The sequence below is a fragment of the Spea bombifrons genome, chromosome 11 (genome assembly GCF_027358695.1).
Source record: "Spea bombifrons isolate aSpeBom1 chromosome 11, aSpeBom1.2.pri, whole genome shotgun sequence".
Taxonomy (NCBI): domain Eukaryota; kingdom Metazoa; phylum Chordata; class Amphibia; order Anura; family Pelobatidae; genus Spea; species Spea bombifrons.
In genome coordinates, this window is record NC_071097.1 from 37,570,223 (window position 1) to 37,587,752 (window position 17,530).

Genomic DNA, 17,530 nt, shown 5'->3' on the forward strand with positions numbered 1-17,530 from the left:
CCACCCCCTGCACTCCTCCAGGTTGCCATGGATACAGTGGGCGGGGCTGTTTAGTGAGTTTACGTTGTTGGCGTATGGGCCTCTGAAAGCCGCTGTGATCTGCGTAGTGTGCTCTTAATAGCCCCCATGTGCCCCTAGCAGCCCCCACCTGCCCCTCTCAAACCTTAGTCAGTCGTTGGTCTCGTCTTAGATTCAGGAGCCGTATGTCTATCCCATGCATGTTTAATCCCCTCACTGTATTACCCTCTACCACTTCTGCTGGGAGGCAGCTCCACTTATCTACTACCCTACCTATATTATGGATCCATATGTCTATCCCATGCATGTTTAAATACCCTCACTGTATTACCCTATGCCACTTCTGCTGAGAGGCTGTTCCACTCATCTGCCACCCTGTAAGTTAAGTAACTTCCTTTTGTAAACTCATTGTGTGAATAAACTTCCTGCGTTTAACCCTTTATGTACGGCATTTATCTTGCGGCGTCTGTACTTCGCCCCGTTAATGATTCTGCGTTGGGGATAAACCGGTCTGGACGAGTTGAAGCCTTCCGTGGCCGGTCTCGTCTTCCCTGGCTGTCCGCCGGCCGGCGCTGAGGTTCGTGGAGACGTTTCTATGACGAGTGTTTAAAAAGGACTATTATCACGAGAGCAAATTTCACCAAATCGCCTGTTTTTTGTTTGCGATGGGAGGGGGGCAATAAAAAGAGGAATTCCGGTAAATCAGCGTTTCTCACATTAATTAACAGACCTCTGAGGCCAAAGGGGCATTTATTATTATGATGGGGGGGCAGGGTATTAATCAGACCTTTAAAGTCCCATCGTGTCCTGTGAGCTATAGCGGGGCATTTATCAGAAGAATAACGTATTTATTTACCCCGTTTAATTTATAAAGCCGTTCCCTGCTGTTTCTATACACATTATCGGGGCTTTTAGGGCCGTAGAACGCTGCGATCCCCTCATACCCCGCAAACATTCTCACCCCCTAGAAAAGAGGGGCATCAGGGGGGGAGAGAGGGGGCATCGGGAGAAAAGGGGGGGCATCAAGGGTTGGGTGAAAAGAGGAATCACCCAAACTAAACAGGGGTATAGAGATATCCGGGACGTTTGTGGCTCCGCTATCTGCGGTTAGGAAATTATTTGCCGTCCCTCGCAGACAGACCTTTAATCCTCAAACAAAGCTCGGCAGGTCATTGGCTGAAATCCTGCGGCGCCGCAGCCTGACGGAAAGGGTTAAATCGCTAAAAACATTTCATTTAACCAATTCCTATAAATATCAATTAACAGCAGAATTCACCTAATACTCCAAACAATAAAAAATCGCAATTAATTCTGCACCCAAAATCCAACTAAAAATGACGTGCGCTGGGGGGCTAATCCCATCATTCCAATCCGTGCAGCCAATGCCGGAGCCTTTTTAAAGGGATCACAGATTATTAGTAAATGTCCCATCACATCGTCGATAAATTTATAGATTTCTTCTTAAAATCCACTTTCAAAAGGAATGGAAGGAAGTTTTACTGAGAGAGTGGTAGATAAGTGGAGCTGCCTCCCAGCAGAAGTGGTAGAGGGTAATACAGTGAGGGGATTTAACATGCATGGGGTAGACATACGGCTCCTGAATCTAAGACGAGACCAACGACTGATTAAGGTTTGAGTCGGGCAGACTAGACGGGGGCCGGATGGGGCCGATCCGCAGGCGGGTTCTGTGGCCGGGTAATTCTCTCCCCTGCCGCTTTGATTTGGGTAGTTAAGGTGTCCGTTGCAGCCGAACTCTCTAAATGAGTGGCCCCTGAGGCTCTGGAAATATTAACTCTTTAATAGCCCATCATGAAGATTTACCATAGTGGCTCGCCAAATGTAACACCTGGAAGGTTCTAATACCGGTCGTCACGGAAACCTTGACTTTAATTAATAACTTTAATTATTGAATTAAATGAGTTACCTGCATTCAAGCAGGGAGATCCCCCATAACATACTGGGGGTCTCATATATGATCCCAGCGGGGGGATGGGAAGGATTGTGAGTGTGTGACCCGAGAATCTGCCCCCTCGCCCTGAGATTGGGCCAATACTATAAAGTAATCCCTGTGTGCAACTTTTTGGAACGTTTCGGGTGAAAAGGGGCTTATCTGTATTTTTTGTTTTTTGATGGCTTTACGCAAACATTACGAAACCTTTAAACCCCGGTCAAGGCTTTCCCTCCACTAAACAAACCCACGCTTCGGTTACTGGATTAGCCTCTACCGCTTCTGCTGTGAGGCTGTTCCATTTATTTACTACCCTCCAAGTATCAAGTCTTAAATCGCAAGCACAGCAGGATAAATTTCAGGCCGTAAACTACTGGCCCCCGGCAAAAGGTTTTACTGTGATGAGAATTAGCAGTGAAATCATCATTATCACTATTATTACTATTATTATTATTATTCATATTATTATTATTTGTATTATTATTACTATTATTATTATTATTATTCGTATTCTTATTACTATTATTATTATTCGTATTATTATTCATATTATTGTTATTATTCGTATTATTATTATTACTATTATTATTATTATTCATATTATTATTATCCGTATTATTGTTATTATTATTTGTATTATTATTATTACTATTATTATTATTATTATTATTCGTATTATTATTCATATTATTATTCGTATTATTATCCGTATTATTGTTGTTATTATTCGTATTATTATTATTATTTGTATTATTATTATTCGTATTATTATTATTATTATTACTATTATTATTATTATTATTCATATTATTATTCGTATTATTATTGTTATTATTATTCATATCATTATTCGTATTATTATTATAATTCGTATTATTACTATTATTATTCATATTATTATTATTCGTATTATTATTAGTATTATTATAATTCGTATTATTACTATTATTATTACTATTATTATTATTATTCGTATTATTATTACTATTATTATTATTCGTTTCATTGTTATTATTATTACTATTATTATTATTATTCGTATTATTACTATTATTATTCGTATTATTGTTATTATTATTAGTTGTTATTTCTATTATTTTTATCTTTTATTTATATGTGCCAACAATCTCCGCAGTGCTTCTTACAGTCCCTACATTCAAAAGGTCTGACAAATCCAGGGCAGACGGACTAAGACGAAGCGACACGTCATGTAACGAGGGCTCGGCTCACAGGCTTACAATCTACCGGATATCACCAGCCGGACACCGCGAGCCGGTAACACGAGCTGCGCCTCTGTCTTCTTATCGCTGCTTTTCTCATGAAGTTCCGGTAACAAAAACCGCGCTCTCCGCCTGTCTCTGCGGCCAGCACTCTCTCTCTGTCTCTCTCTGTGTGTCTCTCTCTCTGTATGTCTCTCCGTCTCTCTGTCTCTCGCTCTCTCTCTGTCTCTCTCTCTGTATGTCTCTCTCTCGCTCTCTCTCTCTGTCTCTCTCTCTGTATTTCTCTCTCCCGCTTTCTCTCTCTGTCTCTCTCTCCGTCTGTCTCTGTGGCTGTGCTCTCTTTCTCAGTCTCTCTCTCTCTCGCTCCCTCTCTCTGTATGTCTCTCTCTCGCTCTCTCTCTCTCTGTATGTCTCTCGCTCGCGCTCTGTATTTCTCTCTCGCGCTTTTTCTCTCTGTCTCTCTGTCCGTCTGTCTCTGCGGCTGGTGCTCTCTTTCTGTCTCTCTCTCGCTCGCTCATTCTCTCTTTCTGTCTGTCTCTCTCTCGCTCTCTCTCTCTCTGTATGTCTCTCGCTCGCGCTCTGTATTTCTCTCTCGCGCTTTCTCTCTCTGTCTCTCTCTCCGTCTGTCTCTGTGGCTGTGCTCTCTTTCTCAGTCTCTCTCTCTCTCGCTCCCTCTTCTGTATGTCTCTCTCTCGCTCTCTCTCTCTCTGTATGTCTCTCGCTCGCGCTCTGTATTTCTCTCTCGCGCTTTCTCTCTCTGTCTCTCTGTCCGTCTGTCTCTGCGGCTGTTGCTCTCTTTCTGTCTCTCTCTCGCTCGCTCATTCTCTCTTTCTGTCTGTCTCTCTCTCGCTCTCTCTCTCTCTCTGTATGTCTCTCTTGCTCTCTCTCTCTGTCTTGCTCTCTCTGTCTCTCTGTCCGTCTGTCTCTGCGGCTGGTGCTCTCTTTCTGTCTCTCTCTCGCTCGCTCATTCTCTCTTTCTGTCTGTCTCTCTCTCGCTCTCTCTCTCTCTCTCTCTGTATGTCTCTCGCTCGTGCTCTGTATTTCTCTCTCGCGCTTTCTCTCTCTGTCTCTCTCTCCGTCTGTCTCTGTGGCTGTGCTCTCTTTCTCAGTCTCTCTCTCTCTCGCTCTCTCTCTCTCTGTATGTCTCTCGCTCGCGCTCTGTATTTCTCTCTCGCGCTTTCTCTCTCTGTCTCTCTGTCCGTCTGTCTCTGCGGCTGGTGCTCTCTTTCTGTCTGTCTCTCTCTCGCTCTCTCTCTCTCTGTATGTCTCTCGCTCGTGCTCTGTATTTCTCTCTCGCGCTTTCTCTCTCTGTCTCTCTCTCCGTCTGTCTCTGTGGCGGTGCTCTCTTTCTCAGTCTCTCGCTCCCTCTCTCTCTCTCTCTCCCCCGGTGTGTAACTCGAAGCGCGTCTCATTGTTAAATGTCTCGCAGCTCTCTAAACAGTTTAGCAATCCTGTTGTGTACCCGTCCGGCTCCACGCACCGGCACAGACGGTAATCAGATCTCAGCTCAACAAACACCCCCCCCCCCGGCCAAGACAAACACGTCCCCCGCGCTCACACAGCCGGCCTTGTGCGCTCGCGTCATGCGGGGGTTTGTTTGGGGGCCGCTCTCGGCTTTATAAAGTCCTCTCTGTCCGCAATTCCTCTTCTCAGCAGAGACGCCCAACGAGAGAATGTGGAGGTCGGCGCTCGCCCTGTGCCTGCTGCTGTCTGCCCTGTCCGGAGGGGCCGCCGCCGATCCCGGCCCGTAAGCGCGCTGTCTGGGGTATTTGGGACGGGGGTATTCTCTGTGCTGTGCCGATCTTTGTTACGTTATTCGGGGGGGGGGGGTATCTTCTGGGAACGTTAGTGAATCGCGTGATTATCCTCTATTATTCGGGCCACGCGAAGAATCCCCTTCCTGGTGTTTTTTGTAAGGATCTCGAATATGTTAAAAAAAATCATAAAATACATAATATCAGAAATTGTCATTTATCAAAATCAATCCAACCGCGGCACCCAGGGGCCGAGGGGCCGGTGTACCGGGAGAACCAGACCACAGGGGTTTTATGACGATCACAAACACCTTTTAATTTCCAAAAACAAACAATTTGTAGAAAACGCTGGGAAACTTTGGTTGACTCGGGGCCCGTAGGCATCGTCGGGACCCCGTAGGCATCATCGGGGCCCATAGGCATCATCGTGGCCCGTAGGCATCGCCGGGGCCCGTAGGCATCGCCGGGGCCCGTAGGCATCGTCCGGGCCCGTAGGCATCGCCGTGGCCCCGTAGGCATCGCCGTGGCCCCGTAGGCATCGCCGTGGCCCCGTAGGCATCACCGTGGCCCTATATACTGTAACATTATACGGAGACGTCTCTGCTTTATGGAATTTATTTCAGAAGCCTTTCTTTTAAAAGTTTTTTTTTTTATAATATTTTTTTTTATTATTTGGACGGCCCCCTAATTAACATTTTTCACAATAATGTGCGTTGAGATATTTATCTCTAATCCCCATAATTATCCCCATAATTATCACATTATTTATGGGGATTTTCGGTTTTTATTTCATGGGATTTTCGGTTTTTAGTTATTGGGTGCACCAAATTAACCCTTCATTTACCAAGGTAGACTGTCCCAGTGACCGCCGGGCCGCGCTGCGTGATAACGGAATCAGAGACCGCTGCGCTGCGTGATAACGGAATCAGAGACCGCCGGGCCGCGCTGCGTGATAACAGAATCAGAGACACGCCAGGGCGCGCTGCGTGATAACGGAATCAGAGACCGCCGGGCCGCGCTGCGTGATAACGGAATCAGAGACCGCCGGGCTGCGCTGCATGATAACGGAATCAGAGACCGCCGGGCCGCGCTGCGTGATAACGGAATCAGAGACCGCCGGGCCGCGCTGCGTGATAACGGAATCAGAGACCGCCGGGCTGCGCTGCGTGATAACGGAATCAGAGACCGCCGGGCTGCGCTGCATGATAACGGAATCAGAGACCGCCGGGCCGCGCTGCGTGATAACGGAATCAGAGACCGCCGGGCCGCGCTGCGTGATAACGGAATCAGAGACCGCCGGGCTGCGCTGCATGATAACGGAATCAGAGACCGCCGGGCCGCGCTGCGTGATAACGGAATCAGAGACACGCCAGGGCGCGCTGCGTGATAACGGAATCAGAGACCACCGGGCCGCAATGCGTGATAACGGAATCAGAGACCGCCGTGCCGCGCTGCGTGATAACGGAATCAGAGACCACCGGGCCGCGCTGCGTGATAGCGGAATCAGAGACCGCCGGGCCGCGCTGCGTGATAACGGAACCAGAGACCGCCGCGCTGCGTGATAACGGAATCAGAGACCGCCGGGCCGCGCTGCGTGATAGCGGAATCAGAGACCGCCGGGCTGCGTGATAACGGAATCAGAGACCGCCGGGCCGCGCTGCGTGATAACGGAACCAGAGACCGCCGGGCCGCGCTGCGTGATAACGGAATCAGAGACCGCCGCGCTGCGTGATAACGGAATCAGAGACCGCCGGGCCGCGCTGCGTGATAGCGGAATCAGAGACCGCCGGGCCGCGCTGCGTGATAACGGAATCAGAGACCGCCGGGCCGCGCTGCGTGATAACGGAATCAGAGACCGCCGGGCCGCGCTGCGTGATAACGGAATCAGAGACCGCCGGGCCGCGCTGCGTGATAACGGAATCAGAGACCGCCGGGCCGCGCTGCGTGATAACGGAATCAGAGACCGCCGGGCCGCGCTGCGTGATAACGGAATCAGAGACCGCCGGGCCGTGCTGCGTGATAACGGAATCAGAGACCGCCGCGCTGCGTGATAACGGAATCAGAGACCGCCGGGCCGCGCTGCGTGATAACGGAATCAGAGACCGCCGGGCTGCGTGATAACGGAATCAGAGACCGCCGGGCCGCGCTGCGTGATAACGGAACCAGAGACCGCCGGGCCGCGCTGCGTGATAACGGAATCAGAGACCGCCGCGCTGCGTGATAACGGAATCAGAGACCGCCGGGCCGCGCTGCGTGATAACGGAATCAGAGACCGCCGGGCCGCGCTGCGTGATAACGGAATCAGAGACCGCCGGGCCGCGCTGCGTGATAACGGAATCAGAGACCGCCGGGCCGCGCTGCGTGATAACGGAATCAGAGACCGCCGGGCCGCGCTGCGTGATAACGGAATCAGAGACCGCCGGGCCGTGCTGCGTGATAACGGAATCAGAGACCGCCGGGCCGCGCTGCGTGATAACGGAACCAGAGACCGCCGGGCTGCGCTGCGTGATAACGGAACCAGAGACCGCCGGGCCACGCTGCGTGATAACGGAATCAGAGACCGCCGGGTCGCGCTGCGTGATAACGGAATCAGAGACCGCCGGGCCGCGCTGCGTGATAACCGGATCAGAGACCGCCGTGCCACGCTGCGTGATAACGGAATCAGAGACACGCCGGGCCGCGCTGCGTGATAACCTGATCAGAGACCGCCGGGCCGCGCTGCGTGATAACGGAATCAGAGACCGCCGGGCCGCGCTGCGTGATAACGGAATCAGAGACCGCCGGGCCGCGCTGCGTGATAACGGAATCAGAGACCGCCGGGCTGCGTGATAACGGAATCAGAGACCGCCGGGCCGCGCTGCGTGATAACGGAATCAGAGACCGCCGGGCCGCGCTGCGTGATAACGGAATCAGAGACCGCCGGGCCGCGCTGCGTGATAACGGAATCAGAGACCGCCGGGCCGCGCTGCGTGATAACGGAATCAGAGACCGCCGGGCCGCGCTGCGTGATAACGGAACCAGAGACCGCCGGGCTGCGCTGCGTGATAACGGAACCAGAGACCGCCGGGCCGCGCTGCGTGATAACGGAATCAGAGACCGCCGGGTCGCGCTGCGTGATAACGGAATCAGAGACCGCCGGGCTGCGCTGCGTGATAACCGGATCAGAGACCGCCGGGCCACGCTGTGTGATAACGGAATCAGAGACACGCCGGGCCGCGCTGCGTGATAACCTGATCAGAGACCGCCGGGCCGCGCTGCGTGATAACGGAATCAGAGACCGCCGCGCTGCGCGTGATAACGGAATCAGAGACCGCCGGGCCGCGCTGCGTGATAACGGAATCAGAGACCGCCGGGCCGCGCTGCGTGATAACCTGATCAGAGACCGCCGGGCCGCGCTGCGTGATAACGGAATCAGAGACCGCCGGGCCGCGCCCCCAGCGAGGATTTCTAAAGCCGCGTGTAAATATTAATAATGTCAATAACACGTTTATGTGCGTTGGGTCCGGCGGGGGCCGCACAAAGGCTGGTTGCGCAATGTCTCTGTCCTGGCCCTGTGGACGGGGCGGATGGAGGGGTCAAGGGGGCAATAAACTGTTTACCCTCCAGTCCTGAAGCTTAGGGATCACCGCGTCTATACAAAACTATTTTGCAATAAATTATATTCCTCAGTATCTGCGGGCAAAAGAGACCACCGAGGCTCATAGGTTTTCTCGTCTCGGCAGGCAGTACATGCTGCTGGTCCCCAGCCTCCTTCATGCGCAAAGCCCGGAGAGATTCGGTTTGCTGTTGTCCCACCTCAATGAGTCCATCTCAGTTTCGGTGACCCTGGAGCTGGCGACTCGCAACGTGACCTTACTGGAGAAAGACGTCACAGAGCCCGACGACGACAGCTGGGTGACCTTCGTTGTAAGCGGCCTCCTCGCCCGCTCCTCCCATACGGGCTCCATTTTTTTTCTCCTTCTTTTCTATCTTTTACTTTATTTCTAATTATGCAAACTTTCCGAAGGGTGTCAAAAAACTGTAAGGTCCCCTTAGTGCTTAAAACCTCGGGGGAGGGGGATCTATTCTGCCCAATTAAATGGCTGAGGCGGGGCAGGGATGAGGCTGCGCATGTCTGCCTGGACACATACGACAAATACATGTCATTTACCAATTCCGAACGCTGCGATAGCAAACACCGTAATAATCACCAAAGCCATGCCCAGCAGATGGCGTCAGCGCCTGGTCAAACGGCCGCGTGTGCCTGCGGGGGGTAAAAGGGGCACAGAAGGTGCCGTCATTAAGGGGGGCTGCGCCCGGAGACCCGCCGGTTACCAAAATATATAAAGGTAGTTTTATGGCGTTCGGGTTAAAGAGAAAACGTTTGGAAAGATACTTTCTGGACTCGTCTCTCCGGTTTAAAGCTTGGATTGGGTTAAAGAAGCGTCTCGTCCGGTGCGCGTCTCTCTAATCCGTCCCCCCTTTATCTTCGCCTGTCTCTGGGAAGACCCCCTCGGTAGATGCAGCAGAGGTGGGCTTCCTGACGCTGCGAGCCGACGGGGGTACCCTGCACTTCAGGTCCAGGAGAAGCGTCCTGATCAAGCCCTTGCTGAACCTCGTCTTCATCCAAACGGATAAACCCATCTACAAGCCGGGACAGAAAGGTCAGTGTCACGGCGTCCTCCACCCCGCATCCGCCGCCCAGAGCAGGCGCTCCGCGCTAAATCAACGGCCTTCTGACAAAAACCAGCAGAAATCATATTTTCTCCACTTAATTCCAATCTTAAATCATGTGATACAAGGAGAAGGAGCTTATTGGTTATGAGGCTTTATTGCCATAGCAGCAGCAGAGTCTCCTTGAAACCTTTCTTGGTTGAGACCTTTTAAAAGAAGGTTTCTTTACCCAACCTGGGGCTTTGTGTAGGCAAAACAGCCCCTTCTTGCGCATGTTCGCTGGTTAAAACTGTGAAAAATGAGTTAAAATGTTGGAATTGTGCAGGAATTTGCAGAAATGATGTGATTTGGGTATTTCTGTTTTTCTCTGTTTTCTAGTCCTGTTCCGCATCGCCGCTTTGAGTGAGAACTTTCACGCCGTATCGGAACATGTAAGGAACCTTTATCCCAACTTTCTTCATGTTCCCGATTCACAGACACATTAACCCCTTAAGGACAAGGCATTGTGAGCCCGTACATGCGCAGGCTCTGTCGTGAAGGGGTTAAAAAGCACATATGAATCAGATGAAGTCATTAAACAGATCGTGGAAGTATAGTTTTATATGTTTTTAAACATTTGTGAGGTTAATAACTTCAGTAGAAAAAATATTTCAAGCAAATAATCATAAAAACACAAACCTGCCGGCAGATCGGCCCCCGGCGGCCCCCGTCCAGTCGCCCGTTTCTCCTGCTGTAACGACTCAAACCTTAATCAGTCGTTGGTCTCGTCTTAGATTCAGGAGCCGTAAGTCTATCCCATGCGTGTTTAATACCCTCGCTGTATTACCCTCTACCACCTCTGCTGGGAGGCTCTTCCACCTATAGCTACTGGTTTTCTGCCCCTCTAGATGCTTTTACTTAGGGAACCCTTTTCATCACCCCGGTACGGAGGTGTTGGTGCCTGCGGGGGTCTCATGTGCCTGCGCGTCTTGTAGTGATGGTCTCTTCTTCTCTCGTTTCAGTTCCCCGTGGTGTACATCGAGGTGAGCGGCGTGGCCGTCCGTGGGAAGCTGTCGGGGTGGCGGCGGAGTGTGTGGCTCCGTTGGATGTTGTGTGGACGGGGCCCCTGTGTCCAGCCGGGGGCCGTTATATAATGAATTTTTGGGGCAAACCGCGGTGATTTTGTTTATTTCCCGCGCAGGACCCCAGAGGAAATCGCATCACCCAATGGCTAGACGTGGAAACCTGCAGGGGGATCGTACAGGAGTCCTTCCAGCTGACCTCCGAACCCTCGCAAGGGACGTACAAAGTGGTGGCCGTGAGGGCCAAAGGCCCCCGCGTGCAGCACTCCTTCACCGTGGAGGAATACGGTACGTGCGCGGAGAATGGCGGGGGTCACCCAGCACCCTGGGGCGGTAACGGCCGCGGGGAGGAATAACGTGGCTCTGCTGCGGTTAAAGGACTTTTACTCTGATGGGGAGGATTGTGGGAATTGTAGTTCATGAGCGTGGAAGCTGCAGTATCTGGCCCGGGGTGGTATGTTAGACGCGGCGTCGCCCCGCGGGGCGATACGGATAACGTGTCAGGGACCCGAAGCCACCGCCGCCGCTGGGTGACTGTCCCGCTCTTCTCTTCTAGTGTTACCGAAATACGAGGTTCAGGTGAAAGTGCCCCCCGTGCTCACCATCCTGGACAAGGAGCTGCGAGTGACCGTCTGCGGGAAGTTAGTATTACCCTGAGGGGGGCTTTAGAGCGCTGCGTGTCCTGCGGGGTAACTGGACAAACACTCCGTAGATTTAACCCTAAAGGGAACGTTAAGGGATCAAACTATAAAACATGCGCAGCGACACCAACCACGGGAGGAACTCAGCCCCGGAGTGTCCTATTCACAGAAAGGTGCAATGGCTGCCGGCAGATCGGCCCCCGGCGGCCCCCGTCTAGTCGCCTGTTTCTCCTGCTGTCGTTGGTCTCGTCTTAGATTCAGGAGCCGTATGTCTATCCCATGCATGTTTAATACCCTCACTGTATTACCCTCTACCACTTCTGCTGGGAGGCTGTTCCACTTATCTACCACCCTCTCAATGCTACTGAAGTAATCGGCAGCATCTTTCCATCAGTTTTTCTCTCTAGCTCGGTCTGTGTGTCTGTCTGGCTCGGAGTGGCTTCCACTCCCGGCGGCGGATCCATGCGTGACCGCGTGTTCCTCCCGTCAGGTACACGTATGGAAAGCCGGTTTCGGGACAGATCAAAGTGCGCGTGTGCAGAAAATTCGCTCATAGCTACACCTACTGCCAGGGAGAGGAGGACGCCGTGTGCGAGGAGCTGCTCCACCAGGTGCGTAGACCACCCGGCCCCGGCGCGCAAAGGGTCTTATCACCATAGCAACCAGTGGAATGGCCCAGCCACTTATAACCCAGATTTATCCAGGTTTATAAGGAGTGCCCACCTCTGGCCACTGAGGAGACTCAACTTCAGCCAAGTGCCCCCGAGTGCCAGACAAGGACATGCGAGGTTAACAACCCCCCCTCCCCGCCCCCGCTATACATAATGAAGCATTTTACAATATATACAGCATAAACCCAGCAAATTGCTTTTTCCTCCCCGACTCTTCTGCAGTCACTAAAAAAACTGCCTGTTTCCTTTAACAGAATGTTCTGTTCAGATAACGGGTTGATTCAGCGTTAATTGCTTTGGGTTTGGTTTTTTTTTTTGAAGGCCGGTCCCGACGGCTGCTTCTCCGATGTGATGCCGACGAAGATCTTCCAGATGAAGCGCACCGGATACGAGATGAAAATCACCGCCAAAGCCACCATCACGGAGGACGGGACAGGTGAGAGGCTCCGAGCCGGCGGGGGGATAGGCGGGGGTCTCATGAGACGGAACCAGAAAAGGGAGACAGCGGGTTACGCGGATGTTTGATGATTGTTTCCCCGGCAGATGCGGAGCTGACGGCTGAAGCTTCTTCTGAAGTGAAGACCACCCTGGCTAAAGTGTCGTTCCAGAACGTGGAGTCCCACTTTAAAAGGGGTATTCCGCTGTACGGACAGGTACGTCGGGGGTATGGACTTGGCGGGTGACCCTGCGGAGCGACAGACATGAGGTCAGCTACATGAAGTCCTGTTCTTACTTTGCAAAGCCGTATGACATCACTGATGACATCATACTCATACACAGGTTCTATTAGAGGATGCATCTGGAAGTCCGATTGGCAATCAAACCGTGGTGGTCTTCGTAGGACACAGCGGAAAGAACTACAGCTACACAACCAAGCCGGACGGCACGGCCGATTTCTCCATCGACACCTCATCTTTTCAGGAGTCCTCACTCCAACTCCGGGTGAGCCGCCACTTACCAACCCGGCAGGGGTCACGGCGCATGTTGTAGTCCATGCTTTATCCTGTAGGCTATGATAATGATGTCCCGCTGAGCCTCGTTGAGATGTATTTGGTGGCGCTGACCGTAGATTCCCTTCCAGGCGTTCTACAAGTCGTCTGAATACTGCGGCCGGCACGGGTGGCTGAACCCGACGTACGAGGAGCCGTCCCGGGGCGTCAGCCGCTTCTACTCCAAGAGCGCCAGCTTTTTGAAAGTCAAACCAATATTCAAGAAGCTGAGGTGTCAGAGCGCGCAGAGGATCCTCGTCCATTACGTGCTGACGGCCGAGGGGATCGGGCACACAAAAGACGCCGTGTTCCGCTATGTGGTGAGTCCGCGCGCCGCCACGCTCTGATCGTGAGCGATATCTCGTCCGAGTGATCCCCCCTCTGAGTCTAGAATGTCCCCCCTTCGATAAAGACGCATACAGAGCGGACCCGGGTATCGGGTGGTAAGGAAAGCAGACAGAAGCGCCGCGGCGCCGCCGTCCGTACCGAGGGCCGTGCGATAACCGCTGGCCCAGGCCGAGAACCGCCGGCGACGCAGTCAGCGGATAACACGAGACTTTCTTCCTACAGATTATGTCTAAAGGGGGCATCGTATCGTCCGGGAAGCACGCCGTCCTACTGGTCCAAAACCAAGGTAAAAGCGGCGGGGTCTTGCGTTACGCCGGAGAGCGGCGCCGGGCCGATGGCGGCCGCAGTGCGATGCTGAAAATCACCGTTTCTCGTTCGCAGAGGCCTTGGGAGAGTTTTCGTTTAAACTCGATGTCGGAGCCAACGTCGCTCCTCTGGCAAAGATTCTCGTGTTCCTGATTCTGGATAGCGGAGAGGTTATCGCCGACACCGCCACCCTCAACGTGGACCGGTGCTTCGACAACAAGGTCAGGGGCGGCGCGGCTCGCATGTTACAGAGTTTTGGGCGATGAGGGTTTAAGGTTTCCATGCTGCATCTTTTTAACCAAATTCCGGGTAAATGAAGCTGATCTGGGTCCAGCGTTCGGTGCGTCGGCCGAGGGCGTAGGAAACGCCCCAATCCCATTAAAATAGACTCGTCGATATTGGATAAAGACGAAACACGACATCGGTGCCGTTGGTTTCCGGTGCCGTTGGTTTTCGGTGCCGTTGGTCTCCGGTGCCGTTGGTTTTCGGTGCCGTTGGTTTCCGGTGCCGTTGGTTTCCGGCGCCGTTGGTTTTTTCCATTGATTTGCACCGAGCCGGTGAACCGATCGCCGGTGACAGTCCGGGAAAAGTACGTGGCGGAGTTATGTCTTCCTCTCCCGGGTGCGTTATGTCTGATTTCTGTCTGTCTCTCAGGTCAAGCTGTCCTTCTCTCCCACCGAGTCCCTTCCCGGCTCGCAGACGGTCCTCAGCCTCCACACCGACCCCGACTCCTTCTGTGCCGTGCGCGGCGTGGACTCCAGCGTCCTGATCATGAAACCGGAGGCAGAACTGTCGGCGAAATCGGTGAGACTTCCCAGGAACACTTTGTACCCTTATAGGCGTATCTGCCCCCGGGCTGGGTAAGAAGCTTCGTGGGGGGCCGCTTCTTCTTCTACCTCTACATCATGTCTTCTAGATATATGAGCTGCTACCCGTTGTAGAACTTTTTGGATATAACCACGACGGCCATTACCTGGAGGAGCCGCGCGATGACCCGTGTGTGAGGGCCGATCCCATTTTTATAAACGGCCTGCACTATAACCCGAGCAGCCCGGCGCAGGACACGGACACCTACGCCATCTTCAAGGTACCTCCGACGCCACGTCCCCTCCCCCCGATTCCCCTTTATTCTCCCGGCTCTGACTACGAGCTTCGGGGAACGCCCCCGACTCAGCGGGTCTGACGCCCCCAACTCAGCGGGTCCCACGCCGACAACTCAGCGGGTCCGACGCCCCCCACTCAGCGGGTCCGACGCCCCCCACTCAGCGGGTCCCACGCCCCCAACTCAGCGGGTCCCACGCCCCCAACTCAGCGGGTCCGACACCCCCAACTCAGCGGGTCCGACGCCCCCCACTCAGCGGGTCCGACGCCCCCCACTCAGCGGGTCCCACGCCCCCAACTCAGCGGGTCCCACGCCGACAACTCAGCGGGTCCGACGCCCCCCACTCAGCGGGTCCCACGCCCCCAACTCAGCGGGTCCGACACCCCCAACTCAGCGGGTCCGACGCCCCCCACTCAGCGGGTCCGACGCCCCCCACTCAGCCGGTCCGACGCCCCCAACTCAGCGGGTCCCACACCCCCAAAGCGAGCGTCCATGATGGAAAAACCCAAGAGGAGAACGGAACGCGTTTAGAGACCCCATATAATGTCCGCGAGCCCAAATAAGATTCGGCCCCCCGCACATCCCTCCTGCCCCCGCCAGCACATGGCGGCTTTTATAAACGATGCTCCCAGCTTCTCTCTATGGAAGCATAGAACCTGCCAGCAGATCGGCCCCCAGCGGCCCCCGTCTAGTCCCCCGTTTCTCCTGCTGTAACGACTCAAACCTTAATCAGCCGTCGGTCTCGTCTTAGATTCAGGAGCCGTATGTCTATCCCGCGCATGTTTAATACCCTCACTGTATTACCCTCTACCACCTCTGCTGGGAGGCTGTTCCACTTATCTACCACCCTCCCAGTAAAGTAAAACTTCCTTCCATTGCAGGAACTCGGCCTCAAGGTTTCCACAAACACCAATATCCGAAGCCCGACTCTCTGTCTCCAGTTTGAGCCCTACGGAATGCCGGCAGGTAACGACGTTAACGGGGAGACTTTTGGGCGCCGTGCCAGACGGTCGTGAATCGTATTTAATATAAAATACGAGATACTGAGATAAATCGGCAGCGAACACAGGAATAATCGGGGGCCGCCAAACGCAACAAACAGCAAGATGCCCTCCGCAGCCTGCACAGGGGGTATAAAGGGATGTTACTCCGGCCCCCGTGGGATATGTGGCTAGGATGTTTAGTGTGTGTGGGGGAATGTAGTGTGTGTGTATATAGGGGTGTATATTTATATAGGGGTGTGTATATAGGGGTGTGTATATATAGGAGTATATATATATATAGGGGTGTGTATATATAGGAGTATATATATAGGGGTGTGTATATATAGGAGTGTATATATATATATATATATAGGTGTATATATATAGGGGTGTGTATATATAGGAGTATATATATATAATAGTGTGTATATATAGGAGTATATATATATAGGGGTGTGTATATATAGGAGTATATATATAGGGGTGTGTATATATAGGAGTGTATATATATATATAGGGGTGTGTATATATAGGAGTATATATATAGGGGTGTGTATATATATAGGAGTATATATAGGGGTGTGTATATATAGGGGTGTATATATATATATATATATATAGGTGTATATATATAGGGGTGTGTATATATAGGAGTATATATATATAATATTGTGTATATATAGGAGTGTATATATATATAGGGGTGTGTATATATAGGAGTATATATATATATATAGGGGTGTGTATATATAGGAGTATATATATAATAGTGTGTATATATAGGAGTATATATATATATAGGGTGTGTATATATAGGAGTATATATATATATATATATATAGGGTGTGTATATATAGGAGTATATATATATAGGGGTGTGTATATATAGGAGTATATATATATATATATATATAGGGGTGTGTATATATAGGTGTATATATATAGGGGTGTGTATATATAGGAGTGTATATATATATATAGGGGTGTGTATATATATAGGTGTTTATTTATATATATGGGTGTTTGTATATATATAAACCAATAAATAATAATAATTATGAGTTGATGCCCCACGGCTGGTGGTATTAGGTGTGGTGGAGGTCGGTTACATGCTGTGAGGTGACCCCCGTTGAGTGGAACCCCCAGGGGTTTTACTGACCTTTCTGCGTCCCACCAGCAGGCATCGCGCGCATGAGTGCCCTGGAGGACATGATGATGCCGGAGGCCATCGCTCTTACCCTCGAAGCGATTGGAATCGAGACGGTGAGGAAATACTTCCCGGAGACTCTGCTCTTTGACCTGATCGCTACGGAGTGAGTACTCAGACCGGACGCCACGAGGGCAAAACACGTCGTCAGAAACGAAGCGTCCGGTTGGGGCCCCGCGGTGCCAGAAACGTCTTTATTTACTTAAAGGCTTTATATAAGTAAAATAGAAACCTAGAATTTGCTGGCAGATTTTGCCCGTTTCTCCTGCTGTAAAGAATTAATCAGTCGTTGGTCTCGTCTTAGATTCAGGAGCCGTATGTCTATCCAATGCATGTTTAATACCCTCACTGTATTACCCTCTACCACCTCTGCTGGGAGGCTGTTCCACTTATCCACCACCCTCTCAGTAAAGTAAAACTTCCTTACATTCCATCTCAGTCTCTGACTCTCTAGTGTTAGATTCCGGCCTCTTGTTGTAGTTTTTCTCCTCCTTTGAAATAAATTCCCTCCTGTACTTTATTAAATCCCTTTACGTATTGAAATGTCTCTCTCCCCGTCTCTCTCCTCTCTCCCCGTCTCTCTCCTCTCTCTCCCCGTCTCTCTCCTCTCTCCCCGTCTCTCTCCTCTC

General features: G+C 51.8%; 1 protein-coding gene across 2 annotated transcripts in view; it reads left to right on the forward strand.

Moving 5' to 3' along the window:
• Positions 1 to 4,844: 4,844 nt before the first annotated feature.
• A2M (alpha-2-macroglobulin) overlaps positions 4,845 to 17,530 on the forward strand; it is a 23,518-nt gene continuing 10,832 nt past the window's right edge. Inside the window, exons 1-18 of one of the 2 annotated variants that reach the window (XM_053450327.1) lie at positions 4,845 to 4,933; positions 8,663 to 8,846; positions 9,427 to 9,583; positions 9,972 to 10,024; positions 10,595 to 10,615; positions 10,774 to 10,942; positions 11,211 to 11,295; positions 11,786 to 11,906; positions 12,288 to 12,402; positions 12,510 to 12,619; positions 12,747 to 12,908; positions 13,048 to 13,275; positions 13,526 to 13,589; positions 13,685 to 13,830; positions 14,264 to 14,413; positions 14,526 to 14,696; positions 15,593 to 15,677; positions 16,872 to 17,007. In XM_053450327.1, coding sequence (XP_053306302.1) covers positions 4,860 to 4,933; positions 8,663 to 8,846; positions 9,427 to 9,583; positions 9,972 to 10,024; positions 10,595 to 10,615; positions 10,774 to 10,942; positions 11,211 to 11,295; positions 11,786 to 11,906; positions 12,288 to 12,402; positions 12,510 to 12,619; positions 12,747 to 12,908; positions 13,048 to 13,275; positions 13,526 to 13,589; positions 13,685 to 13,830; positions 14,264 to 14,413; positions 14,526 to 14,696; positions 15,593 to 15,677; positions 16,872 to 17,007 — 2,231 coding nt within the window. In that variant the 5' untranslated portion in view covers positions 4,845 to 4,859. The remainder of the gene's footprint in view (positions 4,934 to 8,662; positions 8,847 to 9,426; positions 9,584 to 9,971; positions 10,025 to 10,594; positions 10,616 to 10,773; positions 10,943 to 11,210; positions 11,296 to 11,785; positions 11,907 to 12,287; positions 12,403 to 12,509; positions 12,620 to 12,746; positions 12,909 to 13,047; positions 13,276 to 13,525; positions 13,590 to 13,684; positions 13,831 to 14,263; positions 14,414 to 14,525; positions 14,697 to 15,592; positions 15,678 to 16,871; positions 17,008 to 17,530) is intronic. The other variant, XM_053450328.1, reaches the window with a different exon arrangement.